We start from the raw sequence: 15,000 nt of genomic DNA on the forward strand, positions 1-15,000 counted from the left end.
TGCTTAAAATCAAGGATATGGTATGTGTTGTGGGGGTCTCAACTTATGTCCATCTAGTTCAAGAGTACTTCACTTTTTGGATATTTGTTGTTGCCTCATATCACTACGTGTCAATTCAAATCGAAAGATATTGACACTTAAGTACATGTTCCTTCCTTTTGCCCAAAATTATTCTATTCTCTATCTTTGCATTAGTGGGGGATTGAAGGATAATTCCTTCTTAATTAATGCAAAGATTAAAAACTCTCACAACTCTCTCTAATAACTTTATGTGAACATTCGTAAGTCATAAGAGTTAATAGGATGTGGAAGTTACTACTTCATAAATGTACATCATTCAAATGACGATTAAATGTAACTTTGTGAATGAAAGACAATCAGAAGTCTTGAAAGTTACTATCTTTTATGACTTGTCATTAATTTAAGAGTAATGTTAATTTATGTACATTAACTCTATTTGTCTTCATTCATTCTATTGATGAATGAAAGTAAATGATAAACCTATTTAAGGAGTATCATTTGAGAACTAAAGATGCAAGAAGAAAATATAGGAAATAAATACTCTCCCTTCTTCATCAATTCTCTACCGTAATCTTGGCTTCTTATTCTTTGACAATTTTGGGCAATTGGTTTAGGCAACCTCCAAACTTCCAGCCACGAGTGCACGTGTTTGAAAGTAGCTGTGGAACCTTGGGGAGCAACCGGCTAGAAGGATTTGCACTGGAGTCGGGCCAAAATCTCTTTCAAGGCAGTGGCTTGCCACGACACAGTGTTTGTGACAACCCTCTTACTATCATTAATTTCAGGTTCATATCAATATTTTAGCATTTTTTCCAACAAGTTTAACATAGTGCCCTATTAAATGATATTTACATTTTAATTTGAAGAAAAAGTAACTAATGCAAAGGATAAAACATGAAAAAAAAATTGTCTCTTCTTGATTAATGAAAAAAATAAGTAAAATGAGAAATCAAATTAGAAAATTTAAAACGGATAATTTGAGACGGAGGGAGTATTTATATTCGGAATGACGACAAGTTCTATTACAAAAAATCTAGAGGTTAGTGTAACATCTCAAATCACAGGACATAGAGAGTAGTGTTCTTAAGACGACAAACTTGCCCAAGCTGTATGAAATTATCCATTCAATTACAACGTCATCGACTTTAAAAATATTAATGCCAAGGTTAAAGGTAAAATTTTAAGAATTTAATATTTATATTATGATCTAATGTATATATGTATTTTGTATTATAAGTATTTATTTTCCCTCTAATACTGAATACTAAAAGTTTTACTTGAAACTGAACCAAATTTGAATAAATCCAAAAATTTCCAAATTTCGAATGAATAGTTGATAATATATACAACCAAATTATGTTAGGCAACATCACATTTATGGGCTGTTTGTTTGGCAACCATTGGGGTCGCTATTCCCCTTACCTCTCAAGACTAAACAAACCAAATTCCCTTTAGAAACTCACAGCTCAACAAACTAGACAGACATAGTACTAAAGATCACAAGTAGTATGATATACTTACGTTACAACATCGCCATTATCATTATTTTTCCCAAAATTCCCATTCACTCGGTTCTTACACTCTTTCCTTTTGTTGAAAAGAACTGCACATAATTGAATGGATAGTATCTATGAATATCATAAATCATTCTGTGGCGTGCCAGTGACGAAATGGACAAACTGCCGGGGTCTATGGGTACGAGTGCTGGTTTAGTTCTGAGAGTAGGACAGGCAGTTTTCTCTGTTGGTTCAGTTCTTTTCATGTGTTATGATGTTTCTTTCTTCATCTCCAGCGACGCTCCTTTCTGGTACATCTATTCTTTTGCTTATCATTAATTTCTTCTGAATTTCCATGTCTTTTTATTCATTGTATTTTAAGCTTGTCAAAGTTATTTCATTTCTTCATTTTTAATTTTTGCTGGAGAATTTGGCATGTGACATGTTCATCAGTGAAATCAAAAGATTGAGCAATTTGTTGGGAAATTAAACTTGAAATGGGCCTTAGCAGACAACTGGTGTCGATCAACTTAACAAATGGTTATTTGTCCATACAAGTAATTGTAGTATTGCTCCTGTAGTTTTTTATTGTTGATTTCTGTTTTGACATGTTGTTTCTTGTACTGCGACTTTCATATAATTCCGTTGTAGTTGCTGTCGTGCTACTAATATGTGTTGTTTCTTGTGCTTCTATTACTTCCTTTTAGGTTACTATCCATTGTTTCTTGTACTTCGTCTGTCATGTTATTTTGTTGTAGTTATTGTCCTATTATTATCCAATGTGTTTGTTATTATATGTTATTTCTTGTACTGCTGTTATTTCTTTATCTGGACTGCTTTGGAATATTTTTTCCCTTGAGCTGAGTGTCCACCGGATACAACTTCCACTACGTTGGGGGTGGGGGGTTAAAGTTGTGTACGCTCTATCCTTCCCAGACCTCAATTTGTGGGATTGATTATAGGGATAATATCCACGAAAATACCTGAACTTTAACCGGATTTTCAGTTGAGCATACTGAACTTTGCGGGGTCCTATTACCCTGGACTTTTTTATGGTGGAATTAAGTCCCAAAATGCTATACCCAATTTTAAAGTGGAAAGTATAATACACACGCCAATCACATATTGACACGTGTATTTTTTTATTTAAAATTAATTTTCATTTAATTTTTTTTTTCATTCTTATTCTTCTCCATTTAATTTCTTATTTTCTTCTCCTTTTCTATTCACCAAAATCCACAATTAGTAGTAGGAGCAATGGTGTTGTTCCTTTCCTTTTTTTATTATCCAATAATGGTGTTGTTCTTCTCCAAAATTAGCAATAGCAGCAGACCAAAACAATGATGTTATTCTTCTCCAAAACAATAGCATTACAACCAAAACATTGGCACCCAACATCCCAAAACAACCCAAAACTTAGAAAGTTTCAATCCTTACACTCCCCAAGTTCAATTTAATGGAAAAAATAACAAGAATTTGCTTCAGAGAATCCAAATCACCAATCTTGAAAGAAACTTCAAAATGCATCATTTTAAAAAAAAAAGAATAAAAAATTTATAATTTGAGAAAATCATCTTCACAGATTTCTTGAGAATTCGAAATTTCAATTACTATCAAGATGGAAGAAGATCCATTTGGTGTGTGTATTGAAATTGGATCAAATTGATGTAACTGAATTGAGTGTGTTAAAGATAACTTATTTGATGTGTGTGTGATGAAATTATGTTCAATTTAATTACAAGTCAACAATGGAACAACCATAAAACACCATTGAACAGAAGAAAGAAAGAAACACCATTGAAGAGAAGAAAAAAAAAAAGAAGAAAGAAGAGAGAAGATATAAATGAATAATAAATAAAAAACAATTCAATTTATAAAAATTAGAAAATTGAGGCCTGTTTTGATCAAAAGAAAGGTTTTTTAACATTTTCACGCACCTAATGCGCATGAATTACACGCAATGGTCCAATGGGTCTGATATATGCCATTAAAATATTGGAAAAAAAGTGATAATAGATCCTCGCAAAGTTCATTATGCTCAGCTGAAAATTCAGTTAAAGTTCAGGTATTTTCGTGGATATTATCCTTGATCATACTAGTTATAATATATTGTTGGTTATTTTGTGGGAACTGTTTAATTAATAGACACTTTTCAAAAAGTCCAATTGGGAGGAGGATTAGGAGAACACGACTTGGATCAAAGAAGAAAAGGAAAGAGTGGCAGAGAGTAGGAATTCATTAACGGGACTCTAATGATCTGCCAATAATAGAGTATCAGCTCTATATCTTGTCCTGAAAATGAAAAGAAGATCGGCTTTAATTAATTGGGTTGCAAGAAATGCCATGACTTTAGCAAAGAAACTTGATTATTGAAGTAAGTTATGGATAAAAGATCTCTTCGTCATCATCATTTATGTTTCTGTTTTAACGAATATTACTTGATCTGTTGGGAAGAAAGTTAGCATGAGAACTCTTTTATTTTGGTTGATTTTCAGCCATTTGTTGCATTTATGATCTGTGTATTTGTCGTTTTCTCTTCATGTCAACTTTATCGCTGAGTATCTTTTAAGATGCATTATTGCAGCATCACTGCTGGGTGAACGGTGGTATGATGGTATCTGTTAAGATGCATCATTTCGTTAACAATGTTGGGTGAATGGTGGTATGTGTTCCAATGGCTCATTGCATGAACAAATGCTGGGCAAATGGTGGGGAAATCTTGTTAAATGTGATATAGAAGCGGTCGAACAAGCGAATTTCCTAATGCATAACTTTGCCACCAGTAGAGAAACATTCACTTTGATAAATTGACAATCTAAATGGTATTACTGAATTTCCACGTGAATGCCCAGTAGAGAACTTTTAACGAGCTTTGGATGGACACTTCCTTTGATGTTTTCAAGCTGTTAATAAAACGATCTTCATAAGAGAGGTGTGAAGTTCATCTTCAGTATAGAGTCTGAAAGAAATAGTTACTTGAACTTAAGGAAGCTTATATGTTGGTTATACACTTGTGAAAGTTTATTGGAGTAGTTAATTGGTTATTGCGGATTTAGATGAGTAACCAAGGTTTTATTCTCTGAGAATGTGACAACTGAAAACAGGTCGTATTGCATGCTTACTTAAAAAGTTGCATGCTTTGTTTACTTAAAGATCTTGAAACAGATAATAGATTTTATCTGTACTGTATCCAGAGTTTGTCGTGAAAGCTGCCCTTAAGAAGTGCTTAATTAGTTGAGATGTATGCTACTTGGAATCATCTACGCAATTGTTATACCAATTTGGTGTTATACTGAAACTAGATGTTAGTGGGATATATCATCTCACATGTGTAGTTTTCTTTTTTGTATAACCATCTGGTAGACGTAACTCACCGGCTGACTAATACAAATTCGGCCAGCATAGGGGCCAATAAAGGAGGAAGTGCTTTCTACCAGGTGTTTCTCCATTTTCAAGGCTTGATCCTGAAACCTCTATTTAAGGGTCGAGGGATCCCACCTGTCCCACCACATCTCTTGAGAGTATTTTGTGCATAATCTGTTTAACAGATTCTAAATTTATAAGATGTATGCCCCTGGATTAATGTTTCTAATGGTCATTGATGATTGAAATCATATTCTGCTTCTAAGGTGCTATTGCTGCATTTTCATTATCTTATTCTTTGCCAAAGACAAGCTCTCTAGGATCGATAGTTTTTGGAAGTCGATGCTTTTAATATTACCACTGGTTGATGATTATTCCATATAAAACCTCTGGCCAACTTATCTGGACTCGCACTGCATAGGGTCCAGTAAAGTAGGAAGCACTCTCTACCGGGAGTTTCTCCATTTCCAAGGCTTGAACCTGAGACATGTGGTTAAGCGTGGAGGGATTCCATCCGTCCCTTCACACCCCTTTGGTGGGCAGAGTTAGGATTTTTGTTAAGGGGGTTCAGAAGTAAACATAATAACTAATCGAAGGGGGTTCAACCTCTACTGTATATACATAAAAAATAATTTTAACCATGTATAAATAGTAAAAATTTTCGCTAAAGGAGGTTCGAATGAACCCCCTCTGCCTAATATAGATCCGCCACTGGTGTTATCTCATATGCCTAGTCTGTTTAACAGATTCTAGATTTAGAAGTTTTTATTCCATGGTTTAGTGTTACTATTGGTCAATGACAAATAAATCATATTCTGCTTCGAAGGTGCTATTCCTACATTTTCATTTTCTCATTCTTTCCAGTTTACAGTCTTTCTAGCATCGACATTGTTTGTGTCCATGGTTTTAGTGTTACTATGGGTTGACCTTATCCAAAAAAAAAAAAAAGTGTTACTATGGGTTAACAACCATTTGTTTAAGGTGCTGTTAATGCATTTTATTCTCCATCTTTTTATTCTTGCAGAAGTAGGGGCTTTTAAGTTCCAGAATTACTGGTTACCTGGGTCGTGAATTCCACCAAGAATTAGTGGTTCATGTGAGCAGATTTCAGCAAACTTATTTATCGATTAGTAGTCATTCCCAGACAGATTCACATTCAAAACTTAATTCATGCCTTATGCATAGTTAAGTAAGCATAAAACACAAGTAGTCAGTTGTAAGAATTTATATCTGAATATTAAGGAAGACGCCGAAAAACGACGAATGAATTTTGCCGTTTTGGCCTACTTTACCTTTATACGATAAAGTACATCAACAAGCAACTAATTGCAATAGTTTATGTTCTTACTATTTTCTAGTTGCAGAGGTGCCATTTCTTTGTTAAATTACCTATTTCACCTATTGTTGTTGGCAGGTTTTTGGTGACAACCATGGGTTTGGTAACACCATGGAGCTTGGGATTGGCAATGATCGATGCATATTTAATGTTGGCTAAACGCCCATCTAATAAGCCCAGAGTATTGTCAGCTGTTGTTATAGGAGATTGGGTAAGTGCCTTGATAAATTTACTGTCAAACTCAACTTTATAATCTTGTTCTAATCAGATAGAGTATTATATTGGATACATTACAGGTGCTTTCGGTTCTGTCACTGGCTGTGTCATGTTCCACAGCTAGTGTGGCTGATTATCTGATTGCTTATGGTAGTGCAGACTGCACCAATGGTATATGTGGACGATATCAACTCTCTGCTGCCATGGCTTTCTTGACTTGGATTTTTTTATTGGTGTCTTTGCTTTTCAATCTGTGGTTTCTTCCTACCTTATACTAGTTGTATCTCTGGACCTGGACCTGCCGGTTGTCTCTTGATTAACGAATAAGGAGTAGAGATTGTCAAATCACATCGCTATCTTTGCCATCTCTCTGACATAATTTGGTTCAATTTGTGGGGCCAAAAAGCGAGACCTTGTGTAAATCGTCTATCTACAGAGTTCTTCTATGATCTCTGTAAGGGTTAGAATGTTAGTAAGTTATTTCATTCATTGCGTTAAAAATATTTGGTCCATTTATGATCTGCGTGCATCATTAAACTGTGGATTCACAATCTACTGCCTTGATCCACTCGGTAACACCCTTTCCCTCTTAACAGAGATTGAAGTCTCTATCCATGACCAGATCCAGTTTAACTCCTATATTGTCGCTTTTAAAAGATAAGCTTTTAGATTAGATATTCAAATTGTTTGACATGATATATACCAGAGTTCTCTTCTCCTAATTAGAAAATTATAAGCAGCGTCTTGTGTCATTTCTACTAGACAAATAAGAATATGAAAGCTTAGAGAACTTAAATAATCATCTTCTTACAAGTGATGTGTTCTACTCAAAGTTGAAGTGAGAAAGACCAATATAAGAAGCCTTGATAAAAAAAACACAAACATAAAGAAGCAAAATGATTTTCAACTTATGTTTTTACGTCTAATGTATCCTCTATCAGCATATATAGAAGGATTTTATTGGTCCATGAGCAATAGGCGTATCTCTTGGACCCTCCGCTAAATATTATATCTTTATATTTGCTGCATGCTTTCCACTCCAGATCATGTAAAGCAGTGTTATATTTTTTTTTAAAAAAATACTTACATATAAATGTGTGAACTCGAGCTCAAAATATGATGTAACGTGATGATTATTTGGTTTTGGTTTAAACACGAGAATATATTTCATGTTTGTGGTTCAACGTAACACAAAACTTACATTAATAATCTAATTTGTTCCAGAAAGCTACTCATCTGGGAAGATGGATTTCAACTATTTACATTCTACCAATAGTACACTTGATTGGTTAAATAAATGCAAACAGAAAAACTTGTAAAGAAGAGAAGGTCGATGTGCAGTATCTGTGGCCAGAAAAATAAGGAGATTTCAGATTCAGTAGAAAGATCAGATCATAAGACGTAAGCTACTGTTGGGTTGTTGAGAATACGACGAAGGTTTCAACATGAGTAACTTTTATTTTCTTAGGTAGTTTTGATGCTGCTTTATTTTGTGTCCCAAATTTATTTGCCTCTCACCCTCGAATAAACTAAACGTGGATAACCTATTTTCCTTTCGTCTCCATTAATGGAACAGTATAATTAAGCACATACTGTTATTTTAAAAGCCAGATAGAAAATTTATGTCAATAGTTAGTCAAAGGGTAGAGCTAGTGTTCTAACTGAACTTAGAAGTTTTGGTCAAATGTCGCGTTTATGTGAAAAGATTCACTTAATAAGTATAAATATATTTTTAAAATTCCATTTGAAGTTTAAAAGTTTCTACGTTTTCAAGGAAAAGAAATAACTCTCACCAGGGAGGATAGCCAAACTTTTGCAAATTTCATTTCTAATCAAGATACTACTTTATCAATGACTTCACAACAAATATTTCATATATATATTTAATAGATTTCTCAATATAAAGCGAAAGTTACTGAATTTCAAGAAATTCTCTTTCATCACCCTAGAAGAAGATGTTTTTTCTAAAGCAAAATCTATAAACTTAAAATTCGTAATTCGCATTCACGATGGTGAACTAAAGTTAGCTAGTTTATCCACCAAATTTATTTTCTTCCCTCTTTTATTGAAAGCTCGACCATCTTGTTTTTCCCTCTTCCCTGATCTCAAACAGAGAATTATTGCGCAGTGTCATCTAGTAGAATAAAATAAAAAGAAAAGGAAGACTATATTATATAATCATTGCACGGTGTAGAATGTTGCATCGCTATCAGAGGCACAGGTATGCTTGTTTGTTAGTGGTCAGCCAATAGACCTTTCTTCTAGATTGGATTAGATAACGTTTGCCTTTCTAAAAGCCAAGATATGTTAGCTAGTCAAGATATGGTGGTTGTTAGGTTTTGAAGACCCACCTCCAATAAGGACAAGTTAACATGTAAAGGTGCTCTTATTAGAATTTCACTTATAAATTTGTATTCTCTATTCCATTAACAAAAATTTTCTTTCATGTAATTTTAGAAAATATATTACAGTACAGAAACCAAAAATGGAGAAGTATAAAATATTTTCGCCCTACAAAACGCACACTAAACTCAAGTACTTGCTATTCCGAGTAAATTCCCTAAATGATCTCCCATGTTTGAAAAATTGCCTATAAATATTGTTTTTGTTTTATTTAAGATAAAAATATCATGCAACTTTTCTTATTTTCCTTAAAATATACTTAACATCTCAAAATTTTTCTCTCTCGTGCTTGGAATGTCATGTCATTAAAATTTCTTTTTTTTTTTCGATAACTGTATAACTTATCAAACTTATTTAACTAAAGGTTTATCTTAATTCTTTTTTTTTTTTTAAATTTACACATGACATATTAATCATTGAAGATTAATTTCATTACACCAAAAAATTGAATTATTTTATTTGATATGTACTCTTCAAAATTTATTTTATTTACTTATTTATTTCACCACGTAATAATAGTTTTAAAGTACAGATACTTATACATATTAGTACAATAATTTTTTTTGTCGTTTATTTTATATACTAAAAATTCTTAAAATGTAAAAAAAATAAAATGATGAATTTCATATTTTAGACATTAAGTTTGTTATTTATATGAGAATAAAAGAATAATATCGCATTTTCTGAAGGAAAGAAAAATTATGCAGCCTTGAAAAAATAAATTTTTTAAGAAATATTAACAAAATGATACTTTCTTTAGTACTATTACAAATGAAGTTTTAAAATATTACTCAATTAATTATTCTTTGCTTTTGATGGATTTAGAATGAAGTACGGTTATAAATTAACGTTTAATTGTATAATAAAATAAAATATAAATATAATGATCACAAAAAAAAAGTAAAGAAATTAAATTAAAAATAATATTTTTAATTTTTTTTTTAATGTCTTATCTTACAGATTTACTTGATTTATTTATGGACAACTACTTGTAAAAAATTTACAAAAAAAAAAATCATCTTTTCACTATATATTCATCAAAAATTATCTTGCATAGAAATTTTCAAGTAATCTATGTCCAAATTTTTTCAGGTAATAATACATATTAAAATTTTCTTATTGAATTTTGTTTGGCAACAAAAAATATCGTAGGTTTGCCGTCAATGTTTTTAAAGAATAAATTATATTATTTTATTCTCTATTACTCTATATTTGAAGGTAATATTATATCTTTGGATTATATTAATTCAAAAATTCTTTTGTATAATTCAAAAATGTGAATTTTATTATTTTATTCTCATATAAATAATAAATTTAATGTCTAAAATATAAATCCGTCATTTTTATTTCTTTTACATTTTAAAAATATATAAAATAAATAACAAAAAAAAAATTAAATGAGTACCAATTTTTATAAGTACTTGAGTTTTAAATATTATTAAGTAGTGAAATAAATAAGTAAAATGAAAGAAACTTTGAAAAGTACATATCAAATAAAATAATTCAAGCTTTTGTGTAATTAAATTAATCTTCAATGATTAATACATCATGTGTCATTAAAAAAAATAGGATAAAAACTTTAGTTAAATAAGTTTGATAAGTTAAATAGATCTATTTATATAAAAAAAGAAATTTTAATGACATGACATTTTAAGTGGGAGAGAGAAGGTTTTTGAGGTATTAAGTATATTTTAAGGAAAATAGAAAGAGTTGGGTGATATTTTTGTCCTAAATGAAACAAAAATGATATTTATAGGCAATTTTTCAAACATTGATAACTATCTAGGGAATTTACTCTTGCTATTCCCTCCATTTCTTTTTATTTGTGCCATTTGGATTAGACATATTCCTTAATAAAATCCTTACTTCTTTTATAAAATTTAAAGTAATTTTACCTATATACCCCTACAGAGGCGGAGTCAGAATTTCAAGTAAGGGGGTTCAATATTCAAAGAAAACTAAGCCGAAGAGGGTTTAACACCTACTATTACCACATAAAAAATAATTATAATCATGTATAAATAGTATATTTTTCCGTCGAAGGGGGTTCAGACGAATCCTCTAAAGAGGGCTGGCTCCGCCTCTGTACCTCTAATTAAATTTATACCTCTTTTTAAATTAATAATAATTATATTTATTTAACAAAAACACAGTAGAAAGAATTTATTCAAACCGCTCTTAAAAGATTATAGGACCAAATATTTAAAAATATTAGTACAATTATTTAAAATTAAGTTATTTTATTCCTAAATAACTTGGTATTTAGGAGTACCAAGTTATAATGAATTAGTCGGCGGAAAAAGATTTAAAATGTCCTCCAACATGTTAAAAATGGTTCACACTAATCCTCTTTTCACTTGCTTGCACTTTGTTTGGATGGTGTTTTTATGGTAGGTTATAGTATAATTATGTAACGCCCCGCAATTCGGGCTACAATATAGACCATGATTTCGATGTGTTGCTAATCCCGAAGTCATAAAATCCTATGCCAATATGGCATGTTAATTATTGTGTAGCATGTGAATCCGCTCAAGCTTGAATTTAGACCATAGAGGTGCTTCAACTCAAGGACGAGTTGGAACTATTTCGATCGACTAAGTTTTAGTAGACGTTGTAAAGTGTGTTAGCTTCCATCGACCATAACTCTCTGTATATATCGAATTAGTAAGACTACTACATGTCAAATAATAGGTATTCGAGTTAGCTTTCCAACGATACCAATTTGGCAAAAATTCAACACCCGAGCAAGAAGTTATGGCCCTTCAAAGTGATAAGCATCGGCTAACCAATCGCCCATGGCCACTGGAAAACATAGGCAACAGCCTAGGCGGCGCCTATGTAAACATAGGCGATAGCCTAGGCGGTGCCTATGCAAACATAGGCGATAGCCTAGGCGGCGCCTATGTGAACATAGGCAACGAGATGGGCAGCGCCTATGTAAGGAATTCTGGTGATTTAAACACTCCGTGTTGAGGACAAAGTGGTCCTTTTCCACCCTTACTTAGCCATAAAACACGAGATTTAGTTCCAAGGACCCCAAAATACATATTCTTTCATCAAAGGTGCTTAAGATTCTCCTTAGGGTTTCAAAATAAAAACCCAAATAGTTCAAGATTTGACCCTAGGTTTTCAAAGATAATTACATATTTGGATTCATCAATCCACAAACTTCAAGAAACACCTATTATCCTTGGAAATAGAGGTACGTGGGGTTATCCAAAAATCTCATGGGTGTAGTCTTTATGAACATGCATGCTTTTAATTGGGGGTTTTCAATCAAATGCTAATATCTTGCTTTCAATATGATTTCTAAGTCATTTTCTTTATGTCATGGGAATTGATGCATATGTGATTTGAGATTTTCCATGGAAGTTGATAAATATGAATGATAAATTGTTTTCAAATTCCCATGATAATGTCTTGATACCCCATATCATATTGTGATCAACGAAAGAGAGCATGAATTTGAAATAATTATTGTTCATCACTTGTAAATGATGAAGCACCTTGGTTTTTACATGATTATGCATATGTGGATGTGATATTGATGACTTGCAAGTCGGGTATGACGATACCCTACAGAATATGATACGTGATTGAATTAAATGAAGTTTAAATGCATTGATTTTACATGAGATAGATGGATGCCCGAAGAAGACGTTTGAGTGTAAGGGCTTATCGCTGGAAATCGTATTTGCCGACACGGGAATTTGATACCAGGCTAAGTGATCTTGTGTACTTGACTTTATGTCATTCCCAAATTGGGACTATAGGTAGGAGCCCGGGCTAAGTGATATTGGGAACTACCATTGGGTCGAGACACCATGCTTCGTGGTCTTGTGTGTCTCTCCCTCACTTATACTCTAATCTAGGCGGCAACCGAGGTTTGACAGTTGGTGTAAATTATGTAGGGTATCCCACCTAGCTCAGTTGCATTTCATTATTGTTGAGAAAAACTATTGCATTACACCCATGTGCTTTCAAATGATTTGATACGAAATTGCTTTATAATGGCTCTCAACTATACTTTGTAAAAATATTATGTTTTCTTTTGATATCTCTGCGTGCCAGTACTTTTGTGCTGACCCTCTCCCCTCTCCAACCTCTCAGGTTCAGAGGCCTAGTCTAGAGGTCAAGAGAATCAATAGAACTTTCAGACAGAGCTGTAGAGACAAGTGGTGAGCCTTCTATGTTTTGAAAGGTCTTATGTCCTGCAGTCCTTTTATCTTATATTCAGTTTTTGGGTCTACTGGGGGCCTTGTCCCAGTTTTCAGATAGATATTGTTTCACTCATTTGTTAGAGATTTTCGCAGACAGTTGTTCAGAGGATAATTGATGTTGAGGGAACATTATCTCCCCGTTATTGTCTCTTTTCATATTTATGATCATGTTTCCAAATTATTGTATTTTTTCCGCATTTCTTTGATCATATGAATTAGGTGCATGATTACCAGACATATACGGGTGTTTCGGGCCTCAATGGTTCGAAATGCTCGTCACGGCTAGGCCCTGGTTTGGGTCGTGACAAATTACTATCAGAATTATGTTTTGTTTTGGTTATTTTTTAAAAGGAAAAAGTCATCACTTTCACTTTAAATTATTTCTGAAAATTTGAAGACATATCTAAACTATTGAAGTGACATAATACATATCTATACTATTTAAAAGTGAATTTATTTATCCCTTTTTCTACACGCGCGTGAAAAGCAAAAAAAAATAGTTGAAAGCTTATTAAAACCTCCACATGTCATCATTCAATTGAATTTTATCAACTAATTATATTTAATTAGTTTTTTTGTTTATATTTATATAGTTTTGATTTTCTTTCTTTACTTTTTATGTGTTTTTCCTTGTCTTTTTTTTCTCTTTCATCTTTGTCCTCTTTTTCTTAACTCCATCTCTAATTTCTTAACTTCATTTCTTCTCTCAACCTCCGTCAATTCACCGATGAATTCACAAATACATTTATTTTTTTAACTTTTTTTCTTTATTTTTTTGATATTTTATTGTAGGTAATTGGAAATTAAACTGGATTGTAGGTTGTTCGAATTTTACAAAATTGGGTTGTGTGTATCTTGAATTTCACAAGTTGGGTTCTGAGTTTTTTGCATTTTACTGAATTGTGCTGTGGGTTTCTCGAATTTTGCAAATTGGGTTCTGAATTTATCGAATTTTGTAAAGTTAAATTATGGGTTTCTTGCATTTACGAATTGGATTGTAAATTACTTGAATTTTACTGAATTGGGTTGTGGGTTTCTTGAATTTCAAGAATTGAGGTCTGTGTTTGCATTTTACGATTTGAGTTATAATTTGCTCGAAATTTATTGAATTGAGTTTGGGTTTCTTGAATTTCACAAAAATGACGGAAGATTGTGAAATAGTGAAAGAATTGAAATTATTTTGCTTGTTGGATTCAGATTGCTTTAACCCAACCGAATTCATTCGTCTTATCAATAAATGGGGTTTCTCTAGATTTAAACTAAAAAAAAAAGGATTGAAGTTGGTGATTAATCTAGGAGAAAAGAAAAAAAAAAGTAAAAAAAATATGCTATTGACACGTGTCAACGCGTTTATAAACATTCAAGACAAAATCTGATTGTGACATTTTAAGGGGTAAAAAAATTCACTTTTAAATAGTATAGGTGTGTATTAGGTCACTTCAATAGTTTAGGTGTGTTTTTGACTTTTCGAGCATAATTTAGAGTGGAAATGATGACTTTATCCTTTTTTAAAATGTATGGTACGATATGATTTGATAACCATGAAACCCTCACTTTATATAACTACCAATGTGGTGGTATCCCATGCGTTGCTTATTTTTTTTTCCAATTATATCCTTACTAAATACTCCCTTCGTCACAAAAGAATGACCTACTTTCTTTTTTAGTCCGTTTGAAAATGAATGACCCCTTTTCTTTTTTGACAATACTTTAATTTCAACTTTACATATGACATGTTTAAGGCCACAACATTTTGTACATTTGACATAACTTTAATTTAGGGCCACAAGAATTATAAGTCTTCTTTATTTGTTTAAACTCTGTGTCAAGTCAAACTAGGACATTCTTTTTTAAATGGAGGGAGTATTACATAATCCCACTTTATCCATTACCTTATATTATTTAACTTCACCTCCTACCCCAACTCTTGATCCACCAGTCCCTT

General features: G+C 32.3%; 1 protein-coding gene across 1 annotated transcript; it reads left to right on the top strand.

Annotated features, from left to right (window-relative positions):
- The first annotated feature begins 1,414 nt into the window (after positions 1-1,414).
- On the top strand, positions 1,415-6,780 carry LOC107858692 (CASP-like protein 5C3). The gene is made up of 3 exons (XM_016703451.2): positions 1,415-1,828; positions 6,295-6,427; positions 6,513-6,780. Exons 1-3 carry the CDS (start codon positions 1,692-1,694, stop codon positions 6,708-6,710), a joined length of 468 nt encoding a protein of 155 aa, XP_016558937.1. The 5' UTR covers positions 1,415-1,691; the 3' UTR covers positions 6,711-6,780.
- Positions 6,781-15,000: the final 8,220 nt, after the last annotated feature.

The sequence above is a fragment of the Capsicum annuum genome, unplaced genomic scaffold (genome assembly GCF_002878395.1).
Source record: "Capsicum annuum cultivar UCD-10X-F1 unplaced genomic scaffold, UCD10Xv1.1 ctg83355, whole genome shotgun sequence".
NCBI lineage: Eukaryota > Viridiplantae > Streptophyta > Magnoliopsida > Solanales > Solanaceae > Capsicum > Capsicum annuum.

Coding starts and splice junctions, on each gene's coding strand:
- LOC107858692 (XM_016703451.2), top strand. CDS start 1,692: ATGGACAAACTGCCGGGGTCTATGGGTACGAGTGCTGGTTTAGTTCTG. Junction 1,829..6,294: donor TCCAGCGACGCTCCTTTCTG/GTACATCTATTC, acceptor TGTTGTTGGCAG/GTTTTTGGTGACAACCATGG. Junction 6,428..6,512: donor CTGTTGTTATAGGAGATTGG/GTAAGTGCCTTG, acceptor GATACATTACAG/GTGCTTTCGGTTCTGTCACT.